This window comes from Mobula hypostoma, chromosome 10 (genome assembly GCF_963921235.1).
Source record: "Mobula hypostoma chromosome 10, sMobHyp1.1, whole genome shotgun sequence".
Taxonomy (NCBI): domain Eukaryota; kingdom Metazoa; phylum Chordata; class Chondrichthyes; order Myliobatiformes; family Myliobatidae; genus Mobula; species Mobula hypostoma.
Genome location: NC_086106.1, coordinates 32,794,717 through 32,817,424, shown reverse-complemented (window position 1 = coordinate 32,817,424; position 22,708 = coordinate 32,794,717). Strand labels below are relative to the sequence as shown.

Genomic DNA, 22,708 nt, shown 5'->3' with positions numbered 1-22,708 from the left:
CATCAGGGTGTGGTATGAAGGGACCACTGCAGAATCGGAAAATGCTGCAGAAAGTTGTAAACGCAGCCACCTCCATCAGGGGCACTATCGCCCCCAGCATCGTGGACAGCTCCAAAAGGCGATACCTCAAAAATGCGGCATCCATCATTAAGGACCCCCCTCCCCCTCACCCAGGACATACCCTTTTCTCATTGCTACCATATAGGAGCAGGTATAAGAGCCTGAAGACACGCGCCCAAGGTTTCAGGAACAACTTTTTTCACCCTGACATTCGATTTCTGAATGGAGAGTAGATCCATAAACACTACCCCACTATTTTTCCCTTGATTTTTGAACTACTCAGTTAATTTATTTTATATATATTCGTGTTATAATTTACAGTTATTATTATTATGCATTGAAATATCCTGCTGCCTGAAATCAAAACAAACATGACATATGCCAGTGATATTCAATCTGATTCTGATTCTGACCTTCATCGTTGACCGGCAATTCCTGTGATGCCGCTGGTGCCAAACCTCTCTGTCGTTCCGTTGAATTCATCAGCTGCGTGGAGAGTGGGGCGGACTGCATGGGCAACAGTTCGCTCCCTGTATGGTACTGTTCTGGCTTGCGTAGGACAGCTATGACACAACATCGACGGTCAATCCGACAATCTAATCCTGAGAAATAGGCGGCATCGGAAGATGTAGAATACTTGTGGGTAGAGTGAAGAAACTGCAAGGGTAAAAAGGCTCTGATAGGTGTTATATACAGAGCTCCAAACAGTGGTCAGGATGTGGGATATAAATGTCAAAGAGAATAGAAATGTCATGTCCAAAGGTCAGTGCTACGATAGTCAAGCGGGGGTGGGGTGTCAATATACAGGTAGGTTGGGAAACTGAGGTTGGTGCTAGATCCTAAGAGAGAACATTTGTAGAATGCCTACAAGATAGCTTTTTATAGCAGCTTATGGTTGAGCCTGATAGGGCATCAGCTATTCTGGATTGGGTGTTGTGTCATGAACCGGATTTGATTAGGGGGCTTAAAGTAATGCAACCGGTAGGAGTGTGTGTCCCTAAAAATCATTCCGTGTCTTCCACAACTAGAAGCCCGGGATAAACCATGAGAAAATCAAACTACAGAGGGCCAGATCAGCGGCATTGAAGTCTGGCAACCATGTGAGATATAAGAGGTGCGGGTACGATCTCCGAAAAGCCATCTCAAGGGAGAAGTGATAATTCCGGACCAAACGTGAATCCCAGAAGCTGTGGCATGGTTTGAGCTCTATTAAAACCTGTATCCAAGCGACGTAGGTGGCAGCAAGGCTTCGCTCCCAGATGAGCTTAATGTCTTCTCTGCTCCTTTTGCCCGTCAACACATGGAGGAAACTTCACGACCTCCCACAGCCCCATCAACCATGTGATTTCACTCTCTAGGACGACGTAAGACCAGAATTTAGCGGAAGACCCAACGGAAGACATTTAGCCCAGCTGGGGTACCTAGTCGAATACCAAAGACCAGTGCTGATCAACAGTCTGGTACGTTCAGTGATATCTTTCACCTTTCGCTTCGGCAGTCTGAGGTATCAACCTGCTTCAAGCATGCTTCAGTTATACCGATGGCTAAGAAGAACGTTGTAACCTGCCTGAATGACTATCGTCCAGTAGAATTGAGATCCACTGTGATGAGTGCTTTGAAAGGTTGGTGATGACAAACATCAACTCATGTCTGAGAAGCGACCGCAATCCGCTCCATTTTACCCACTGACACAGCAGATCCACAGCAAATGCTTAGGAGCTTAGGAGGGACGATGGCGCCTAGCGGAGACTCCTTCCGCTTGCATCTTCGGAAACAGCTCTATTTCTACCTTTAATATTGTAGTTTTCCCTTGCAGACCCTGACCTGGTTCTTTGCAGGAATGGACCCGTTCTCGGGTTTCCACGACTGGCCGTTATTCCACATGCCAAGGGTTTGGCCTGGGAATCACGATCGTTTTCGGAAGCCTAAGATCTCAGGGCTCTGGAGAAGGGCGGATCGAGAGTCGGTGTCACGGCAGGAGACTCGTGTGTCGTCGGGGAGCCCGGAAAGTCTTTCGCTGTGGGCCAGAAGACCTGAGGTCTTTGCGATCTTTCAACACAGAGCTTGAAAAAAGCGAGGGAACGGACTTTTAACATCGTAAACCAGCGTGTTGTTGTTATGTCTCCCGCTCGCTGTGAAAATGGGGGAAACTGCCCTTTCCCAGGTCAGGGAGGTTTGTCGAATTTCCGGTGAAATGCGAAGCTTTTAGGGTAACTCTGGGCTATGCCTTTGCTATTGTTTAGCACACGCTTGGGCTTGGTGATGGAACACATGCGCGCTTTTTCTGCTGGTGGAGGGAGGGGGTACTTTGGCGTTCTCACGTTTAACTGTTTGCGAAGAAAAAGCATTTCAGGATGTATACTGTGTACATCTACCTGACATTAAATTTGACCTTTGAACCTTCGAACTTTTGAACCTTTGAAATGTTGTTTCATTGGCTCATCACTCAATCCTTAAAAGTCTGTACAACAAAAATGCATACATCAAGACTCTCTTCATCGTCAGCAGCTCGTTATCCAATACCATCATCCGCTCAAAATTAATCAAGACAATTCAAGACCTTGGCTTGTGCAATTGGATACTGGATTTCCTCACTTGCAGACCCCAGGTCAATTTGACAACAACATCACCCCCATTTTCTCCATCAGTACAGGTGCACCACAAGTCTGTATTCCTATCGCCCTGCTTTACCCGCTTTATATTTCTCACAGCTCCAATGCCATGTATAAGCTTGTAGACGACACCACTATTGTTGGCCGATCAAAGGTGGTGATGAATCAGCACAAGGGAGGGAAAGTGGATATCTGGCTGAGTAGTGCTACAACATCAACGTCTCACTCAATGGCAGCAAGACGAAGGAACCTTAGGAGGAGGAAACCGGAGGCCCGTGCTCAGTCCTCACCGGGGGATCATGGGTGGAGGGGATGAGCAACTTTAAATTCTTTAGTTTTATAATTCCAGAGGATCTGTCCTGAGACCAGCACGCGAGTGCGATCATGAAGAAAACACTGCAGCGTCTCTATTTCCTCAGCAGGTTGCGAATGTCCGACAGGATATCAAACCTTTGACAAACGTCTGTAGATAAGTAATAGAGTTTATCTTGACTGGCTGCATCAGGGCCTGGTATAAAAACACCAAAGCTCTTGAAATGAATTCCTACAAAATGTAGTCGATACAGCTCAGCCCACCACGGGTAAAGCCCTCCCCGTCGTTGAGCATATCTGCACGGAGGGCTGCCGCATCATCCATCATCAAGAACCCCCGCCATACAAACCATGCTTTCCTCTCGCTGCTGCCATCACCAAAAAGATACTGGACCCTCAGAACTCACAACGCGGGATTAGGGACAATTATGAGCCTTCAGCCATCAGACTATTGAACTAGTGGGGATGGAAAGGAAAGGTACGTCGCATCCGGAGTTTCTCCGGTTCGTGGACGATCTCCCTCCACACCTCTCTGACATAGTGGGGAACCGCGTACCAGGCAAGTTGCAGCAGTGGTTTGCCATGCTTCTGCCGGGTGAGTTTCCAAAGAGATCACCAGCTCGAACCCAGCACGGATATTGGGGATAACCTCACTCAAATTCATTCGCCCCATCATTGAAACTGTGACGTATATGTACTTTGATAATAAACTTCCGATGTACACAGATGTCCACATGTCCACAGATCCCTGAAAGTTGCCTCACAGGTAGATAGGGTAGTTAAGAAAGCTTATGGGGTGTTAGCTTTCATAAGTCGAGGGATAGAGTTTAAGAGTTTAAGAGTCGCGAGGTAATGATGCAGCTCTATAAAACTCGGGTTAGGTCACACTTAGAGTACTGTGTCCAGTTCTGGTCGCCTCACTTTAGGAAGGATGTGGAAGCATTGGAAAGGTTACAGAGGAGGCTTAACAGGATGGGGCCTGGTTTAGAGAGTATGGATTTTGATCAGAGATTAAGAGAGTTAGGGCTTTACTCTTTGGAGAGAAGCAGGATGACAGGAGACATGATAGAGGTATACAATATATTAAGAGGACAGCCAGCGCCTCTTCCCCAGGGCACCACTGCTCAATACAAGAGGTTTATGATCGCAGTTTATGATACATGTTACAAATCCTAAACGTGTAGATTGGTTAATGAATCGGGTCATTCAATATATTTGAACGGATCTATCGGTCACAAGGGTGAAATTCCCAATAACCTAAAATCAATCTTTCCTATCGCTTCGCACTGCGTTTCAGTCAATTTCATGTCATATTACCACTTCACATTCAATTTTACTTTACTGCGTGTCCGGTACTAATCCACAGTCTTTCTAATCTATTTCCAGCTTACCTTTATCTCATCAGATACAAGGATTCTGTTTTTAGCTGAATCAATTGGTTTATTTAGCTTTATCAATTGGTCTTAAATTTTAATGTTTTCGGCTGGATTGATTAGCATACGCCTGAACACGACTGCTTTAATTTGCTCAGAAAATTGTAATGAACAATTGTGACGATTCAACCGAATGGTCTCTCTGGTAGTTGACATCAGATATAAATAGACGCGTCAAATACTTTGTTTTCAGTGACTACGGCTTACCTCCACATCGTCACGGGAAATGCATGCGCCTGGAAATGGACCAGTCTTTGCGATTTATTATTCTGTTCTCGCCGCTTTCGGGGTTGTCTGTAAAGTTTATATGAATAAGATATTATTTAATTTTTGACCATGTCATAGCTAAATGTCCCGTTGATTATAACTATTCAGTCTCCGTGTGGGGGCTCTGATTATCCACTGATTATTCGTTGTCTTTTCTTAATGAAATACGAACGTAATAACGTCTCTTGACAAAGGGAATCTCTTCCTATAATTATTCTCATTGGATTATTACAAAAATAATTTATTTTACAGCATTGTCTTATTCTTTCACGGGTCATGATCATGAATGCCTTGTATTGCTCTGAAATCAGTGCTAACATTCTATTGACCCTTTTCCCGTTCGGCTTGACTTCATCTCGGTTTACGCTCTATTTGTTCCGATTGTAGATCTACACGGCAATGCAAAAATGCTCTACTTCAAACTGGATAATGGCAATAATTCTGTCACGGCATCGACTTATGTAACTGATCGTTAAAATGATCACCTGTCATTATTTTCTGTATCAGCTTCCGTTTTCTATCTGTCTGACCTGCACAATCCGTCCCGTAATCTCTTAGACCTCCTACCGTCAGGCAGAAGGTACCACACTACTACAAAGTTGGGTAACAGCTTCTCGCACCCAGCCGTGAGAATTCTAAATACCCTGTTACCACCCAGTATACATTACTTCTGACAGCGCCAGTAGTAATAAGTCTGTTGTACATTTAACTATATGTAGTAACTGCGCTTTATGTCAACTCGCACGTCCATATGTAACTCCCTGGTTAATTTGTTTTTAATTCTATGCTGTAGGCATTTCATTTACAGTTTTGTAAGACCAGTCTGTTCTGCTTGTAGCTTGTTTGGTGGTCAGCTGAGAGAAGGGGCTTTGTTGTTCACCTTCGGAATGTGGTGTCAGCCAATTAGAATGGTTGAAGTGGGAGAATTTTCTATAGAACGTCGGGGGAGAGGTCGTTGTTGCCGGGAGCTGGGAGAAGAAGTTTTTTGACTTCTCCATTGCATTCAACACCATCCGCCCTGCTCTGCTGGGGGAGAAGCTGACAGCGATGCAGGTGGATGCTTCTCTGGTATCATGGATTCTTGAATACCTGACTGGCAGACCACAGTATGTGTGCTTGCAACACTGTGTGTCTCACAGAGTGATCAGCAGCACTGGGGCTCCACAGGGGACTGTCTTGTCTCCCTTTCTCTTCACCATTTACACCTCGGACTTCAACTACTGCACAGAGTCTTGTCATCTTCAGAAGTTTTCTGATGACTCTGCCATAGTTGGATGCATCAGCAAGGGAGATGAGGCTGAGTACAGGGCTACGGTAGGAAACTTTGTCACATGGTGTGAGCAGAATTATCTGCAGCTTAATGTGAAAAAGACTAAGGAGCTGGTGGTAGACCTGAAGAGAGCTAAGGTACCGGTGACCCCTGTTTCCATCCAGGGGGTCAGTGTGGACGCGGTGGAGGATTATAAATACCTGGGGATACAAATTGACAATAAACTGGACTGGTCAAATAACACTGAGGCTGTCTACAAGAAGGGTCAGAGCCGTCTCTATTTCCTGAGGAGACTGAGGTCCTTTAACATCTGCCGGACGATGCTGAGATGTTCTACGAGTCTGTGGTGGCCAGTGCTATTATGTTTGCTGTTGTGTGCTGGGGCAGCAGGCTGAGGGTTACAGACACCAACAGAATCAACAAACTCATTCGTAAGGCCAGTGATGTTGTGGGGATGGAACTGGACTCTCTGACGGTGGTGTCTGAAAAGAGGATGCTGTCCAAGTTGCATGCCATCTTGGTCAATGTCTCCCATGCACTACATAATGTACTGGGTGGGCACAGGAGTACATTCAGCCAGAGACTCATTCCACCGAGATGCAACACAGAGCGTCATAGGAAGTGATTCCTGCCTGTGGCCATCAAACTTTACAACTCCTCCCTTAGAGGGTCAGACACCTTGAACCAATAGGCTGGTCCTGGACTTATTTCATAATTTACTGGCATAATATAATATTACTATTTAACTATTATGGTTCTATTACTATTTATTATTTATTTATTATTTGTGGTGCAACTGTCACGAAAACCAATTCCCCCCGGGATCAATAAAGTATGACTACTACTACTACTACTAAGACAGGAGTGAAGATCGTGGAGGATGGCGTCCCTGTTGCACAAGTTGCTTTGTGCAGATGAATGGCTTCCAGGAGGAAGGAGCAATACTCCCGTGGGAGAGCCTGTACGTTCAAGATGCATTTCGAGCGACATGAAGTGCTTTCACGCAGACTACGAGTTCAGCGTGCGAGTCACAGACAAGGTAAGATTTGAGCTCCACCGTGCACATGTGACTGTTTAAGTATAATGGGTCCTTTTCGTTTTTTTCTGTTTCCTTTTAATAATTGTTATCTTAAGTTAACATGCTTAAATATGCTCCTTATTAACTGTATGCAGTATACGATCTGTTATTTCTTGACGTCGGGCGATGGCCGGGGCAGTAAATCACACAGCATTCACGCAAACCGGAGTTTGGGTGGGCGGGACTAAATTGGTAGACACCCGAGAATCGTATGAAGCCTGAAAAAGGTGAGTTTATCGCCGCGGAACCTAGTGGCTCTTAACGAGAGGCTAACGAGCCGGATTTCCGGAGACGCCCAGTAACAGGGGGAGGGGGGTTCATATATAATACTCTTTATCTGTTAATGTTATTGTGGAAATAGTATTTAATATGGTGCTTGTGATAAATGTACAATAAACCTAAACTTTAACTTGCTCTTTCAGTATCGGCTGCTTATTATCAACGAATTAGCTGATACTGGTTTCATTTAAATAATAATTTAATGTAATAATTCACTACAACGCCGTGATTGGCGCTGTTAAACTAACAGCACTCGTGTGGATGGAGTATTTATTATGAGCTTCCCTGTAAAGGTGCCTCCTGCCTTGTTATTTACATCTATTTATATTAAGTATAATTCTATTATTCGTTACATAGCAAATAAGCTCTTCGTTGAATTTTCGAAACGAATTATTGTCAAGACAAGTCACAGTTTCTACCCTCCATTCGTTGATAGAAGCGAATTCAGACCTGACAATCGATATGTCGACCTTTCCAAACGATAAAATGGGTTGTGAAATGTAATGCATTCTTGTGCCAAAACCAAAATTCCACCAAAACAATGAAAAAAAAATAAGAAATGAACAATCAGATATCATCTTCTGTTGCAACACCTCACTGATGCTATTGGTCAAAGTCGAAATGAGCACTGGATTTCGCCTTGACATGTTTCTATTCTTGAAGAAGAGTCAATGTTTGAACGACAGTTACTGAAGTTATTTTTTGAGTCTTCATGATTTCTCGCTCTCTATAATCTGATTCCAGTCCCTTCATAGTTCTGTTTGACTTTTTAATAAAATTACTGCTCTGTACAGCTTTGTATATTTCACGTACTACGCTGTAACTTATTAGAACTCTCACGTGTTTAAAATTGTTGCCACACATTTTAATTCCACATCCCATTCCCATTCTGACATGTCTGTCCACGGCCTCCTCTACTGTGGAGATGAAGCCACACTCAGGTTGGAGGAACAACACCTTATATTCCGTCTGGGTAGCCTCCAACCTGATGGCATGAACATCGACTTCTCTAACTTCCGCTAAGGCCCCACCTCCCCCTCGTACCCCATCTGTTACTCATTTTTATGCACACATTCTTTCTCTCACTCTCCTTTTTCTCCCTCTGTCCCTCTGAATATACCTCTTGCCCATCCTCTGGGTCACCGCCCCCCCCGTCTTTCTTCCCGGACCTCCTGTCCCATGATCCTCTCGTATCCCCTTTTGCCTATCACCTGTCCAGCTCTTGGCTCCATCCCTCCCCCTCCTGTCTTCTCCTATCATTTTGCATCTCCCCCTCCCCCTCCAACTTTCAAATCCCTGACTCACTCTTCCTTCAGTTAGTCCTGACGAAGGGTCTCGGCCTGAAACGTCGACTGCACCTCTTCCTATAGATGCTGCTTGGCCTGCTGCGTTCACCAGCAACTTTGATGTATGTTGTTTAAAATTGTTGGTCGGTTTGATTTTTAAACGATGAATTCAGTCTCCTGAAACACGAAAGTCTTCCTATGTTTGGAACCAACGTTTGTATCATATGTTACATTCGATATTTTATGTGCGTTTGGAATAATTATTTTAATGCAAAAGTAGATAATCGATCTATTTTAATCGCCGAATCAGCTGTCAAATATGTGAGTTTCATATCCGCCCTTTTACTGATAAACTTGTCAGAAGACTGGCTACCAATTATCATCCGGTTTCTCCACCTCTCTTACAGCTAACTTTGTTACGATTGTGATCCTATTGCAAGGAAAGTGCAGCCTCTCGAAAGTATCAAATGAAGTCAGAGAAAACGTGTTCATTTGCAGAAACTTACACTAACAGATAATGTTATAGAAGTACTTAAAATTAAGAAAATATGTACTGTAAGGAAAATTATTCTAATGTTTTAGCCATTGTGATATAACTGACTTATATGTTAGATGTCCGAGAGAATATCCTTCTTTACTACGAACACTGGAAAGAAAATTCCGATCACTATTAAAGCCAACGTCAATCTAATAAACTAATTCTGTGAAACGCGCTCTTCTCTCCGCTATATTGAGACTCAACACGTTAAACACAAGGCTGGAGTTCTCATAAAAGAGAGATTAATAGGGAAGCCACACACAGATGGAAATAAAGGTACTCCAGTTTAAGTAAATAAGATGCAGGATACCGATGACGTTAACTTGCATGCCTGCTTCCAAATTGAAAACCAACTTGTCGTTGAATTTGTCATCTTTGAAGAGTATAAGCGAAGGGCTTTTGAGTAAATGAAGCAGGAATCCTTTTCCAACTAGTTCCGGCAGCACAATAAGAAGCTTCACTATGGAAGACACTAGCAGTATGCTGTAAGTTCGAGAGTGTCAATGGGTTAGAAGTGTCTGAAGTTGCCATTACTAAGAAGAAGGATCTTGGGAAACTTAAATATCTTAAAGTAGATATGTCACCTGGACCAGACGGTGTATAAGCCAGGGTTCTGATGGAGAAGCTGATGAGATTGTGTCATTAATCATTAGATTAATCATTAGATTGCGTCATTAGATTCTTAAATGTTTACGGGAGACTGGAAAATAGCAAACATTACTCCACTATTCAACAAGGGAAAGAGGCAGAAGACAGATAATTATAAGCCAGTTAGTTTGACCTCAGTGGTTGGGAAGATGTAGAATTCGATTGTTAAGTATATGGTTTCGGGGTACTTGGAGACACATAATAAAATAGGCCGCAGTCAGCATGGTTTCCTCAAAGGAAAATCTTAAATGACAAATCTGTTGTAATTCTTTGATGAAAAGCAAGCAGGATAGACAAAGGACAATCGCATGATATTGTGTACTTCTAATTTCCGAAGGCATTTGACAAGGTGCCACACATGAGGGTGCTTATCAAGTTCAGAGACCATGGTATTACAGGAAAGATACTAGCATGGATAAAGCAGTGGCTGATTGGCAGTAGGCAAAGTGCAAAGTGTGAGAATAAAAGGAACCTTTTTTTAATTGGTTACCTGTGACTAGTGGTGTTCAACAGCGGACTGTGTTCTGACCGCTTCTTTGTTTGTTATATGTCAATAACTTGTACGACGGAATTGCTGCTGGCATTGTTCTAACGCATGCGGACAATACAAAGATAGGTGGAGGGACAGATAGTTCTGAGGAAGAATAGAGAATATAGAAAAAGAACGATCAAGGAAGTGTTAGATGGAATATAGTGTCAGGAAGTGCATGGTCATGCACTTTGACAGAAGAAATAGAAGAGTTGACAATGTTATAAATGGAAAGAAAAGTCAAATATATGAGGCGCAAAGGGACTTTAGATTAGATTAGATTATGAGGACACGCAGTCCTCTTTTATTGTCATTTAGTAATGCATGCATTAAGAAATGATACAATGTTTTTCCAGAATGATATCGCAGAAAACACATGACAAACCAAGACTGAAAAACTGACAAAAACCACATAATTGTAACATATAGTTTCAACAGTGCAAGCAATATCGTAATTTAATAAGAACAGACCATAGGCACGGTAAAATCTCAAGGTCTCTCGGAAGTCCCATTATCTCACGGAGACGGTGAACCTCCAGCGCCGCAAACTTGCCGATGCAGCATCCCGGAAGCATCTGACCACAGTCCGAATCCGAGTCCGTCCGAAAACTCCGAGCCTCCGACCAGCTCTCCGACACCGAGCACCATCTCTGCCGAGCGCTTCGACCCCGGCCCCGGCAACAGGCAATAGGCAAGGCCGAGGATTTGGGGCCTTTACCTCTGGTGATTCTCGATCGCACAGTAGCCACGACAGCGAAGCAGCCAGTTCAGAAGTTTCTCCAGATGTTCCTCCGTGCTTCTTTACGTCCGTCTGTATCAAATCAGGATTGCGCACGGCATCCTACTTCACAGATACGATATTTATGATTCGGAACAGCCGCGCGCTCTGCGTCGCGCCGCCATCTTCTCCTCCTTCTCCCTCGAAAGAATTGGAATTATTTGTGGAGGATTTCCTGAAGGTTAATTTGCAGGTTGAATCGGTAGTGACGAAGGCAAATGTAGTGATAACACTCAATTCAAGAGGACTAGGATATAAAAGCTAAGATGTAATGTTGAGGCTTTATAAAGCACTGGTGAGGCCTCACTTGGAGTATTGTGAGCAGTGTTGGGCCCTTTTTCTTAGAAAGGATGTGCGGACACTGGAAAAGCTTCAAAGCAATTTCATGAACTTGATTCCAGCATTGAATAGATTACCATATGAAGAGCGTTCAATGGCTTTGAACCTGTATTCACTGGAATTGTAAAGTATCACATGATGAAAGATCTCGATAGAGTGGAGAGGATGTTTCCTATGGTGGAGAGTCTAGGACCAGAGGACACAGCCTCAGAATAGAGGGGCACCCTTTACAACGGAGATGAGGAGGAATTTCTTCAGCCAGGAAGTAATGAATGCGTGGAATTTGTTGCCACTGGCTGCTGCGCTGGCAAAGACTTTACGTATATTTAATGCCGAGAATACCAGATTCTTGATTAGGACATAAAGGAATATGGAGAGAAGGTAAGAGCAGCCACGATGAAATAGTGGAACAGGCTCGATGGGCCAAATTGCCTAATTCTTCTCTTATGTCATATGGTTTTATGGCAGAACTCACCACTGAGCTGGATAGCCATAAGTATTTGATGAATTTCATGGTGCTGGAGAGACTACCAGCTGTCATGATTCTGGGGGTGGGGGGGGGGTGTAGATTTGCCTGTGTTACAAAGTTACTGAAGAAAGGAAATAGCCGATGACATCCATTTGTTAATCCAGGGGTAGAGAGTGCTGTTTCTTAGTTTGTCGTGACTCGTGTTAAAAACTAAGCAATGGCTGAGTTACAACCTTTTCCTGACTTGGAAGCTAGTTTGTGCACGGGAGGACCCAAAGGGCCTAGAAGGTCATGCCCGCAATAGAACCTTGAGAAATACGCCCGCTCTCCTCCTTCTGTTGAGACTTGTACAGATGAAGTTCCTATTAATAATGATATTAAGAGGCTTGGGAAGGTTGACCTCTGCAATATCGCTGGCTAGCACCTAACTGAGCTGCAAATGGAGTTATCTGACTTTTAACAGCTGTTTCACCAGAGACCAAGACTGACAAATGTCCTCAAAGATTCCATCAGGATCAGACCTGAATTGAATTGAAATGATATGAATTGAATTGAATTGACTTTATTTCTTACATTTTTCACATACGTGAGGAGTTACGTCTCTGTCTGATGTGTAATTGGCAAATTATAGTAATTTGTAATAAATAGTATATACAGTAAGATATACAACAGAACAGTCAGTCTTCTTCTTCTTCTTCAGGTGTCTTGTGCGTTGCACACTTGGGCGATCATGGCTTTCCACATAGAACGATCCCATGCAGCGTCAATATCTCGCACACTTATACCTGTTAGTTCTTTCACAGTGTCCATATATTTTCTTCTTTGCCTTCCTCTTCTGCGTTTCCCGGGCATACAGCCATGTAACGTAAGGCATTCTATTTCTCTATTTCTGATGACATAGCACAGGAATTCAAGTTTCCTCTCATGTAATGTACTCATTAAACATCTTTTTGTATGGGCACTTTGGAGTACTGTCTCATTAGTTACCCTATCTCTATATGATATTTTCGGCATTCTTCTAAGAATCTGCATTTCTGTTGCTTCTAAGTTTCTTTGGAGTTCTGGTGTTATAGTCCATGTTTCGGAAGCATATAACAAGATTGACCAGATGTAACATTTCAGTAGCCTAAGTCTTGTTGTCATAGAAATGTGTCTATTGGTAAAAATTAGTTTCATTTTTCGAAAGTTGGTTTTGACAATTTCGGTTCCTCTTTTTATTTCTACTTTACTTCTAGCATCTTGCGATATAAAGCTACCAGGAACAGTCAATATAGCTTAAAAATACAATTGTGTCAGCGTGAATTAATCAGTCTGAATTAATCACTGGAACAAGGTGGCCCGGAGCTTGTTACTTCTGGCTTTCATGTTGTGGTACTGTTTCCCGGATGGTAGCAGCTGGAACAAATTCTGGTTGGGGGTGCCTTAGGTCCCCAATACTCACAACACGCTGGAGGAACTCAACAGGTCGGGCAGCATCCGTGGAAAAGATCGGTCGACGTTTCGGGCCGGAACCCTTCATCAGGACTGTAGGGGGAAGGGGCAGAGGCCCTATAAAAAAAGGTAGGGGGAGGGTGGGAAGGAGAAGGCTGGTAGGTTCCAGGTGAAAAGCTAGTAAGGGGAAAGATAAAGGGGTGGGGGAGGGGAGGCAGGGAGGTGATTGGCAGGAAGGGTGAAGGAAGAATAGGGGAAAACACAATGGGTAGTAGAATGAGGCGGAACCATGAGGGAGGTGATAGGCAGCTGGGGGAGGGGGCAGAGTGACATAGGGGTAGGGGAAAGGAGGGGGAGGGAATTACTGGAAGTTGGAGAATTCTATGTTCATACCAAGGGGCTGGAGACTACCTAGACGGTATATGAGGTGTTGCTCCTCCAACCTGAGTTTAGCTTCATCATGGCGGTAGAGGAGGCCATGTATGGACATATCTGAATTGGGTCCCCAATGATCCTTTGGGTCCTTTTAACGCACGCGACACTGTAAACGTCCTGTGTAGTGGGAAGTTCACATCCACAGATGCGGTTGGGCTGTCCGTACAACTGTCTGAAGAGACCTGCGATGAAGGGAGGTACCGTTCCCATACCAGGCAGTGATACAACCAATCAGGATTCTCTCAATTGTGCCCCTGTAGAAAGTCCTTAGGATCTGGGGACTCATGCCGAACTTCTTCAACCGCCTGAGGTGATAAAGTCCTGTTGTGCTTTATTTTTCATCGCACAGCCGGTATCTACAGACCAGATGAGGGCCTCGGTGATGTGAATACCGAGTAAACTGAAGTTATTCACCCTCTCAAGCCCAGATGCATTGGTGTCAATAGGGGTTAGCCTGCCTCCGGCCCTCCTGCAGTCCACAACCAGCTCTTTTGTTTTGCCACATACAGGGAGAGGTTCTTTTCTTGACACGACTGTGTCAGGGTGATGACTTCTTCTCTGTAGGCTGTAGGCTGACCAGGGTTCAGTACGCCAACACTATTACAGAGTGCCAGAGCGACCTGAAGAGCCCTGAAGGAGGAGATTCGGACCATTCTGGAGCTGGGAGCCATGAAGCTTTCAAATAGTCAGAGCATTCATATGGTTCTCGGCCCCAAGAAGGATGGCATGCTAAGGGCATGCATTGAATTCGGGAAGTTAAATGCCGTGTCTTTTTATATACTATCCTAGACCCCGCGTTGATAACCTCCCAGGAATGGAAGACCGGCAGTTGCCCATGCTGCAAGTCTCCCATCTCCATGCCACCGATATTTTCCAAGGGAAGGGCAAGGGCCGATGCAGCTTGCTCAAGGACACAACACGCTGCAGAGCCTGGGAGTCGTATATCGAGAAGGTTGAACTGTATTGCAACACGAACAACGTGAAGGAGCAAAGGAAAGCCCTAGTAACCGCTGACAAGCCCGCAAGGAAGACGTTCGATGAAATTGTTACAATTTTACAAAATCACTTGAGTTCTGAACCTCTAGCAATAGCTGAGAGATTTAGATTTGACTGAAGGAACCAGTCAAAAGATGAAAGCTTTTCTGAATACATTGCTGAACTGCGCAAACTTTCCCAGTGTGTGCCTTTAGAGATGGACTGAGGGACAGGCTTGTATGTGGCATGCTTAGTCAAAGCACTCAAATGAGGCCTCTGGCAGGAGGCAGCCTGTGATGATGTCACCGTCAGCACCGTGACGCTGGAAACCGAGAACGTTGTCTCAGACAAGGCTCCTGCCAAACCTGATGCCACTCCACAGGTCCAGAGGCACCATTATGAAAGAAACAGAGCACTACTCAAAGTCCGAATCTTTGGAACTGTGATGTCACTTATGGACTGTCATTGTGAAAGCATGTTTATTTGGACTGTGGGTTATGAAGGGAAATTGAATGTTTTGTACATGTACAGTTTTATTTTGCATTAATCTGAAGGCCGATGAAGTGTAATGTATGGATCTATTTCTTTTAGAGCAATGACCCCCCCCCCCCCCACTTAACATTACGGATATAAATTTTGTTTGAGTTTGCGTTGTTGTCTACGCCATACGCATTGTTCTCTCTTGTTGCAGTGTGAATACCCCAGTTAAAGCCACCCCCGGCGTACGTGTTTTTATTTAATCGGTATGTAGTTGTGCAGAGACACAACAACACGCTTTCAGGAAGACCGTTGTTTTTTCACTTTAGTATAATGGCCACAATAGTTGTCATGCTCAACACTCCGGGTGGGTTGGGGGCATCATCAGTCTAATTCTTGGCAACCTGGCGAATCTGAACTAATCTGAATCCTCTCTGACAGAATGTATACATATGGTAGGCGGGACAACGTGATCCAATTCGTCTTCTGATTGTCCATCCTCAGGACAGTCTTTCGGACGTTATGTCTAATTCCCTAAAATTAGCGTACGTTCTTTCTTTTCTTGACTATCGAAGAAATAAATCTTCTACAATTCGTTTAAAAGTACTATTGGTCTGATAATCATGCCAACACAACGACATCATCAGTGACATTTTACACAAGCGTCGTAAATTATGCCATCTCCCAACAGGTATTGACAGATAGCATAATATACGGTGGTTGTGTCATATGTTTTATTCATGAACTCTTATTTCGTTTCGTGCGCATTTCCCTGTTGCCGGGACTACGTCATTGTTTTCCTGTTGATCAGAGCTGATAAAAGGTGGTTCATGAGATATTTCATCTTTTTCCTTTTCCATAGTTATAGTCTGATGTACTTGCGTTCCGAGCAGTTTCCATTTTTATGTCCCTTGTCTAACATGCACGAAACAAGATTGCCGAGGAATCTACTGCCAGAGATGTGATGCAGGAAAGATTCGCCAAGACGGCTCCATGGGAGGAGTGATTGCCGAATGGTAAATGGTCTAAGACTCTGCACTTCATTACTTCGAAATATCGGAAGTCACACTGTTATTACAATATTTCATGCACCGCATTAGACTGTAGCAAAGCGGGTACATTGTCCTGAACCTTTGTAATATACTTCTTAGGCTTACCTGGGGTATAGCATAACTTACTGCCCACGACAATACAGAAACCATATAGGTAGGATTTCAAAATGCATTATTACAATAGCACCAGAGAGGAAGGATTTTAACTATGACTAACTGAAAAAGCTGTAGATAACTGGCCTGGAATATGACCGACTGATTCGGTTAATGCAACAACAGTTGACTGGGTTTAATGCTACAAAACTCAGGTGTAAGAGTTTTATAACGACAGCCAAAACTGAAATGTATGGTTAAAACAAAATTCGCCCTCGGAGAGTAACTATAATCAGGAACCTTATACTTCTGGCGTTATTGGAAAGTGGAATTGGGTGGACACCGGAGTCAAGTAATTAAAAGCCAATTGGGAAATCGCAAAACAGTAGAAAAGATATGATTGTAGACTAGGGTGAGCTTCATGATTCAAATGTTCAATGGACATATTTCTAACATCAGTGAAAAGATAATCATGCGAGTTGAAGAGCGCCAATTATTTATCGTCCATTTATCGGCAGAGACCAATTTATTACAGAACAGCAGGTCGAACGATGACAGGTTTTAAACTAGCGAGTAACTAGCGAGTAACTAGCGAGTAACTGTACCCGCAGCTTGCTGCACCTTCATCTTCCTAACGTAGCAATTCGATCCCAGAAATATAGTGCTGCATTTTTCAACTCCTCTCTAAATTTATTCTGAGTCACCACATAAATACGGGTGTTAGTGCAAGAGCTCAGCAGCTGAAGCATATTTCCAACTTCCTGGCGAATGAACCTGGGGTCACTGAAATTGGAACCACTGAAATATGGTTCATGTGAAATTTCGATGCTGAGGAAATCTACAACATAGGTCATCCGCAAAAGGATAAAACTGCCGGAGATCAGGAAGAGTAAAATGATAGACTTTCTCCGACTCTCCATCTCTGGATCGCTGTTTTTATCTCTATTAATCTGGGACCTGATGTTCCTGCGGGCTCTGCTAGCCACAAGAATGTGCCTCACCGTTATCACATTGCAGAGTATAATTAAGACAAACGGCAGCCCTGGGTTGAAAATCCGTGCAAACCAATCATACAATGTCCACGCCAGTAATGTGCTGTAGATTAATTTTCTGGTACAAAACCAGGGCTTATTGTCAATTATGTACAGCGGCTCGTAGATGAAGTACCATGGGACGCTTTTCAAACAGCTCAACACACAGATTGTCCCAATGACAAATGCCGCCGTTCTCTCGGTGCAATATTTTGTTTTCAACTTCTGGCAACAAATGGCCACGAATCGATCAAAGGTAAAAGCGACTGTCAACCAGACCGAACTCTCGATGACTGCATAGATTATCACCGTTTTCAAAGTACAAGACGGAGTCAAGGACATAAAACTAAATTGAGAATAAAGGGCAGTAATCCGATTGAATATGACAGTGGAGATAACAACCAACAGATCCGTCACCGCCATGGACACCAAGTACCGCGTGATACATCTGGAGAGACCGCATCTTCCTCGGGACAGTATCACAATCGCCAACAAATTAACTGGGGGCGGGGGCGGGATATTTTGAAGTTAATATGCTTGTAATGAAATTCCAGAAACATACATATTCAGTATGACCTCATTCCGTGAAGCATTTTGTAATCTTCCAGGATAAACATTTATAGATAGAGTGTCAAAAAATAAATGGTAGCTTCCCAGCGTCGTTTCCTCACAAGAGTTCATGACATATTTAGGTGTTAACTCTAAATTGTAGGAGTGTGTGTGGAAAGGAGGCTGGTCATGTGAATATCAGCTTCAAATTTTAACTGCATGCTTCACTCGTACTCCTCATCACCAAACTCAGAAAGCGGGAGGTGCACAAGACGTATTGTAGAATTCATGTAATGGATTCACCATTGTAGTGCCCTATGACTCTACAGGCTGTGCCACTGGAAGGCAGAGTAAATCTGCTGGCTCAGTGTTAATAGGTGAACTGTACATTCTGCGAACGACTAAAAGGGCAGGAATGCTTGGCGTGCCACAAATAACACGGGGACTGAACGACTTCGATGCATGCAAAAGAAAGATCGTGGTACTAAATTCTGTTTGGAAAAATAAGGTTGATGTATCAGAAATCTCGCAGGAGATTTGAGTTTTAGTCATTTGCAAAATCTTACATCACGGTTAAGTGTTATGGAAGTACGTAAAGTCGACAAATACGGAACACAATAACTCCAGTGATTCAGCCACTTATGACGCATGCTTGATATGTTAAAGCGTCGGTAAAATTTCGTTTTTTTTTTAAAAGACACTGGAAAGAACATTTAATTTGTTTGTAAAACCGCTGTCAATCAAATCTGCAGGTTTCCCAATAGTGGAATGATGGCCCGTTCTTCACAATGTTTGCCCGGAATATTGAGCCAGTACACAACTAGTACAATGTTATCGTGTTGTTAAAAATAGGGCGACCCAGAAGCAAAGTCACTACAACCTGCGCCCAGAAGATGCAGATTACAGATGACGCTTATTGTGTATACTAACTTCAAAATTAAATGGTGCCTCCGTTGACTTTGATATTTCTAAATAACTTAAAGGCCTTAGCGCAAACATTCATAAAATAGACAACCTATACCAAATGGTCACTGCAACACACCGTGATAAGATAACCAATAGATGGATATCGTATAAACCTTCCAAATCTTCCCGACGGTTATAAATCTTCAATATTCGTTATATAAACGGACCCCTGTCAGCTTGACTCTCTCGCGACAAAGGCGCCACGGTGACGTAGTGTTTAACGAGACTCTATTACAGCTCGGGGCGTCGAAATTTGGTGTTCAATCCCGGCGTCCACTGTAAGGAGTCGCTGTGCGTCCTCTCCGTGGAATGCATGATAAATACATAAAGATAGCGAGGGGTAGATGCTCATTACAATCTTTTGGTCGTATCACATTGTTTGTACTCATATATCAGACAGACCTAAGCACATCACGCCTAATGGTTAGTAGAATAGAGAAACAACGCTTCAAGAATGATTTTAAAACATCCCGAAATCCCATAGTCCGCCGAGTAATAGGAATCTCTTGCCCAGGTCCAACCAAACTGATGTGGTGGCTGCAAAATCTACGGATATCTCGTATTGCTTCCATCGGGACGCAGAGAGAACGCTCATAATACACCGAAAAATCATCTCCCCTAGAACCCGTTCACCCAAGCACGTATTGCCTATTGAATCGTTTTCTAGTTCGGACTATTAACACACTTCAGCTAGTTCAAGCGGGAATAATATGCCGTAGTGCATTATGCACTCTTAGAGGACTCTGTCTTTGTTATTGCTCATTTTGCACCAACACATTTAATAAAACTCTGTTTAACTGTATCTTGGTTTCAGACAACCGCAAGAAAGATTCTAGTCAAATCTGTAGACGTTTAAACTCTTATCTTGAATATTACTGACAAATTCTGAAAATGAACGATTGTTAACTTAAAGAGGCAACAAACACAAGGAGAGAGATATGCTGCACTGTTAATTGCCAATAAAAGAAGTAATACAGTAAACAACGATTTATGCATTTGCTGATGCAGTAGAACGGCTTACCTGGCACGCCGAAAACCGCAAGAATTGCGTAGTATATGGCGTATACCAGGCCACTTATCCTGCCGTGCACTTTTTCAAAGGAAGCGCTAGCTTCCCCTGAAAATTGTTTGCCACGGAGTTTCTCCGCCAGAGACCAATCAGCCTTTCATTTATATGTTGTGGTAATCCACGGAGAGGCAATTAGTTTCAATGCTGATTCGATTTCTTGAACAAAACGATTTGGCATTTACTCCCGGTGATCATATTGTGTTCCTATAATAGGCATGTGACCATGAAGGCGAACCAACCACAGTTCAGTGATGTGGAATTCAATAGACGATTGGATCAACAAGGTGAGATGGTTCAGTTGAGATTCTCCTGCATCGAGATCATGGCACAAAATTTCTTTATCTGATCTACTGTTTCAAAGTATTGAGTACACTGGACCACAGCAATCCCTACACTGGTCACATTATCCATATCTCTGTCAACACTATTAACTTAATTCTATTCCTTTCTGCTTTGCCTTGTATTCGTCCCTTCTCGTACAAGTCGTTCGTGCTTTCCGACACAACAGTTATAATTTTGAGTGATTTAAGCTATCTCGGTGTTGTGAATTTACCGACGGAGACCCACTGCCAGTATTCCTGTATGCATCATTCCCTGGATCTGGCTATTTACATGGCACAGTGGACACTGTTCTTGAAGGCTTCCTTCCAGCAGAAGTAGCCCTTATAATGTGGTTTGGATTATCAGACAATCGTTATGGAGTATTGTGAGCACGTTTCGGGCTCCTTATCTAAGAATGTATGAGCTGGCATTGGAGATGGTTCAGAGGAAGTTCAGCATAATGATCCCGCAAAGGAAATTTTTAAGCTCTGAGAAATGTTTGATGGCCCTGGCCCTCTATTCCCTGGAGTTTAGAAACACGAGGACGGATCTCATTGAAATCTATCGAATATTGAAAGGCGTAGATAGAGCTGATGTGGAGAGGACTTTTTCCTCTCGTAGGGAAGTCTAGAACCAGAGGACGCTATCTTAGAGTTAAACACATCGCTTTAGAACATCGATGAGAATGATTTTCTTTAGCCAGAGGGTAGTGAATCTGTGAAATTCGTTGCCACGGATGGTTGTGGAGACCAATTCATTGGGAATATTTAAGGCGGAGTTTGAAAGGTTGTTGTTTCGTAAGAGCCTCAAAGGTTATGGGGGAAAGGAAGGAGAATGGGTTAGCGAAGGACAATAAATCAGCCATGATGGAATGGCGGATCGGACTCGATGGAGCGAATGGTTTAATCATACTCCTGTGTCTTATGGTCTAATGGTCTATAGTCTTTCCAGAGGTAATTCGTCAATAGAATTTTGAAGGAAGGTCCTGCATTTAGAGAGTAAACATAGCTGGTGAATTTGCATGATTATGTAATTTACAGGAGAAAAAAAGAGTGGTATATAGAATCTCTCGGCAAGAAACTCCTAGACAGAGTGTCTTCATCAAGAGATATTATGTGTTAGGTATCATGGGTGAGCTATATGTTCTAATATCATCACCCCAGAAATGCGAATGAATCCCGAAGGTAGGTTGGTTTGGGCAATGTTCATTTCCGTAAGAACTATTGTGCTTCTCGCGAACATCGCATGTTTCCACGAATGTCTCTTACGAAGAAATACAATTGATTTTTGAAAGAAATATGCTATTTAGCATGAGGAGCTGATGGAATTATAGGTACTCCTAGACTGTCGGAAGTGAGGGCTACTTCCTGCTGGAACAATTCCCAGATTCGTGGGAGAGATACATACGGGATCAAGAAAACACCTGCGACATATGTGTTTGTTTGTGATGGCAGTGCTAAAAGTGCTCACCACGCTGTTCCTCTGGAAGCAAAATCATGTCGGTACACTGTGAACGCCATCAATCGTCAGAGCGGCAGAACCACCCGAAATCAGAGTTAACAAAAACTTTAAAAAATAATAATGTTCGTGTAATCAATTCATTGTGCCAAGGTATCTTTTTCTGTCGGTAAAGTCAAAACACTGGAATAGCCCAAATCACTCATAAATAAAATTACTTTTTGGAAAGAACGATCGTTTGCAAGAGAAGAGATTAATCAAAGACAGAAAGGAGGAGTATACCTCAGTTAACAATCTTGACGTAGAAATGGGCAATTCGGTAGTCTTGTACTGATATGTAGATAAAATGAACAAGATCTGAGTTGTGAACAAATGAACAACTCTGAACCAAGGGCAATTATTAGGGCATCGATTTTGTATGATCTTCTGGCGGTCCATTCGAATCGGGAATGAGAGAGGAGGCTGCACACCGGTCCCTGAGTGAAATTTAAAACAAGTGCGTTTGCGGGCTTCTGGCGATTCCCCGCGGCCGAATCAAATAACGATTCATTGGCAAGCGCAAATAAAATGAAGGCATGGACAAGCAGAGCGGCCATTGTTGGAGGGGAGAGGTTTTGGCTCATCAGGCGAGGTAAGTATCTGCTAAGTTTTTTCTTCTTCTTCATTCTTTCTCTGTTAGCACATAGTTAGAGAGGTGATAATGGCTCCAGGAGTTTGTATTCTTTGTTTGAGATGTGGGAATTCTTGGAGACCTCCAGCTTCTAGGATCTGCGCCAGGTTCGCCGAGCTGCAGCTCTTCATAGAACTAGTTAAGGAACTGGAGCTGCAGCTTGATGAACTTCGGCTCATACGGGATACTGATCGATAGGAGCTATCTGGATCGGACCGAGTCCCCAGCATTCTACGGGGAGGAGGGTTTGCAATCAGAAGTCTCCGTACATATTATCAGCAAT

General features: G+C 43.4%; 1 protein-coding gene across 1 annotated transcript in view; it reads left to right on the top strand.

The window, feature by feature from the left end:
* The first annotated feature begins 4,643 nt into the window (after positions 1-4,643).
* The window catches only part of LOC134352491 (probable G-protein coupled receptor 139), a 74,613-nt gene continuing 56,548 nt past the window's right edge, over positions 4,644-22,708 (top strand). The window contains exons 1-2 of the mRNA XM_063059763.1: positions 4,644-4,713; positions 9,005-9,043. Of these exons, the coding sequence (XP_062915833.1) occupies positions 4,644-4,713; positions 9,005-9,043 (109 nt within the window). The remainder of the gene's footprint in view (positions 4,714-9,004; positions 9,044-22,708) is intronic.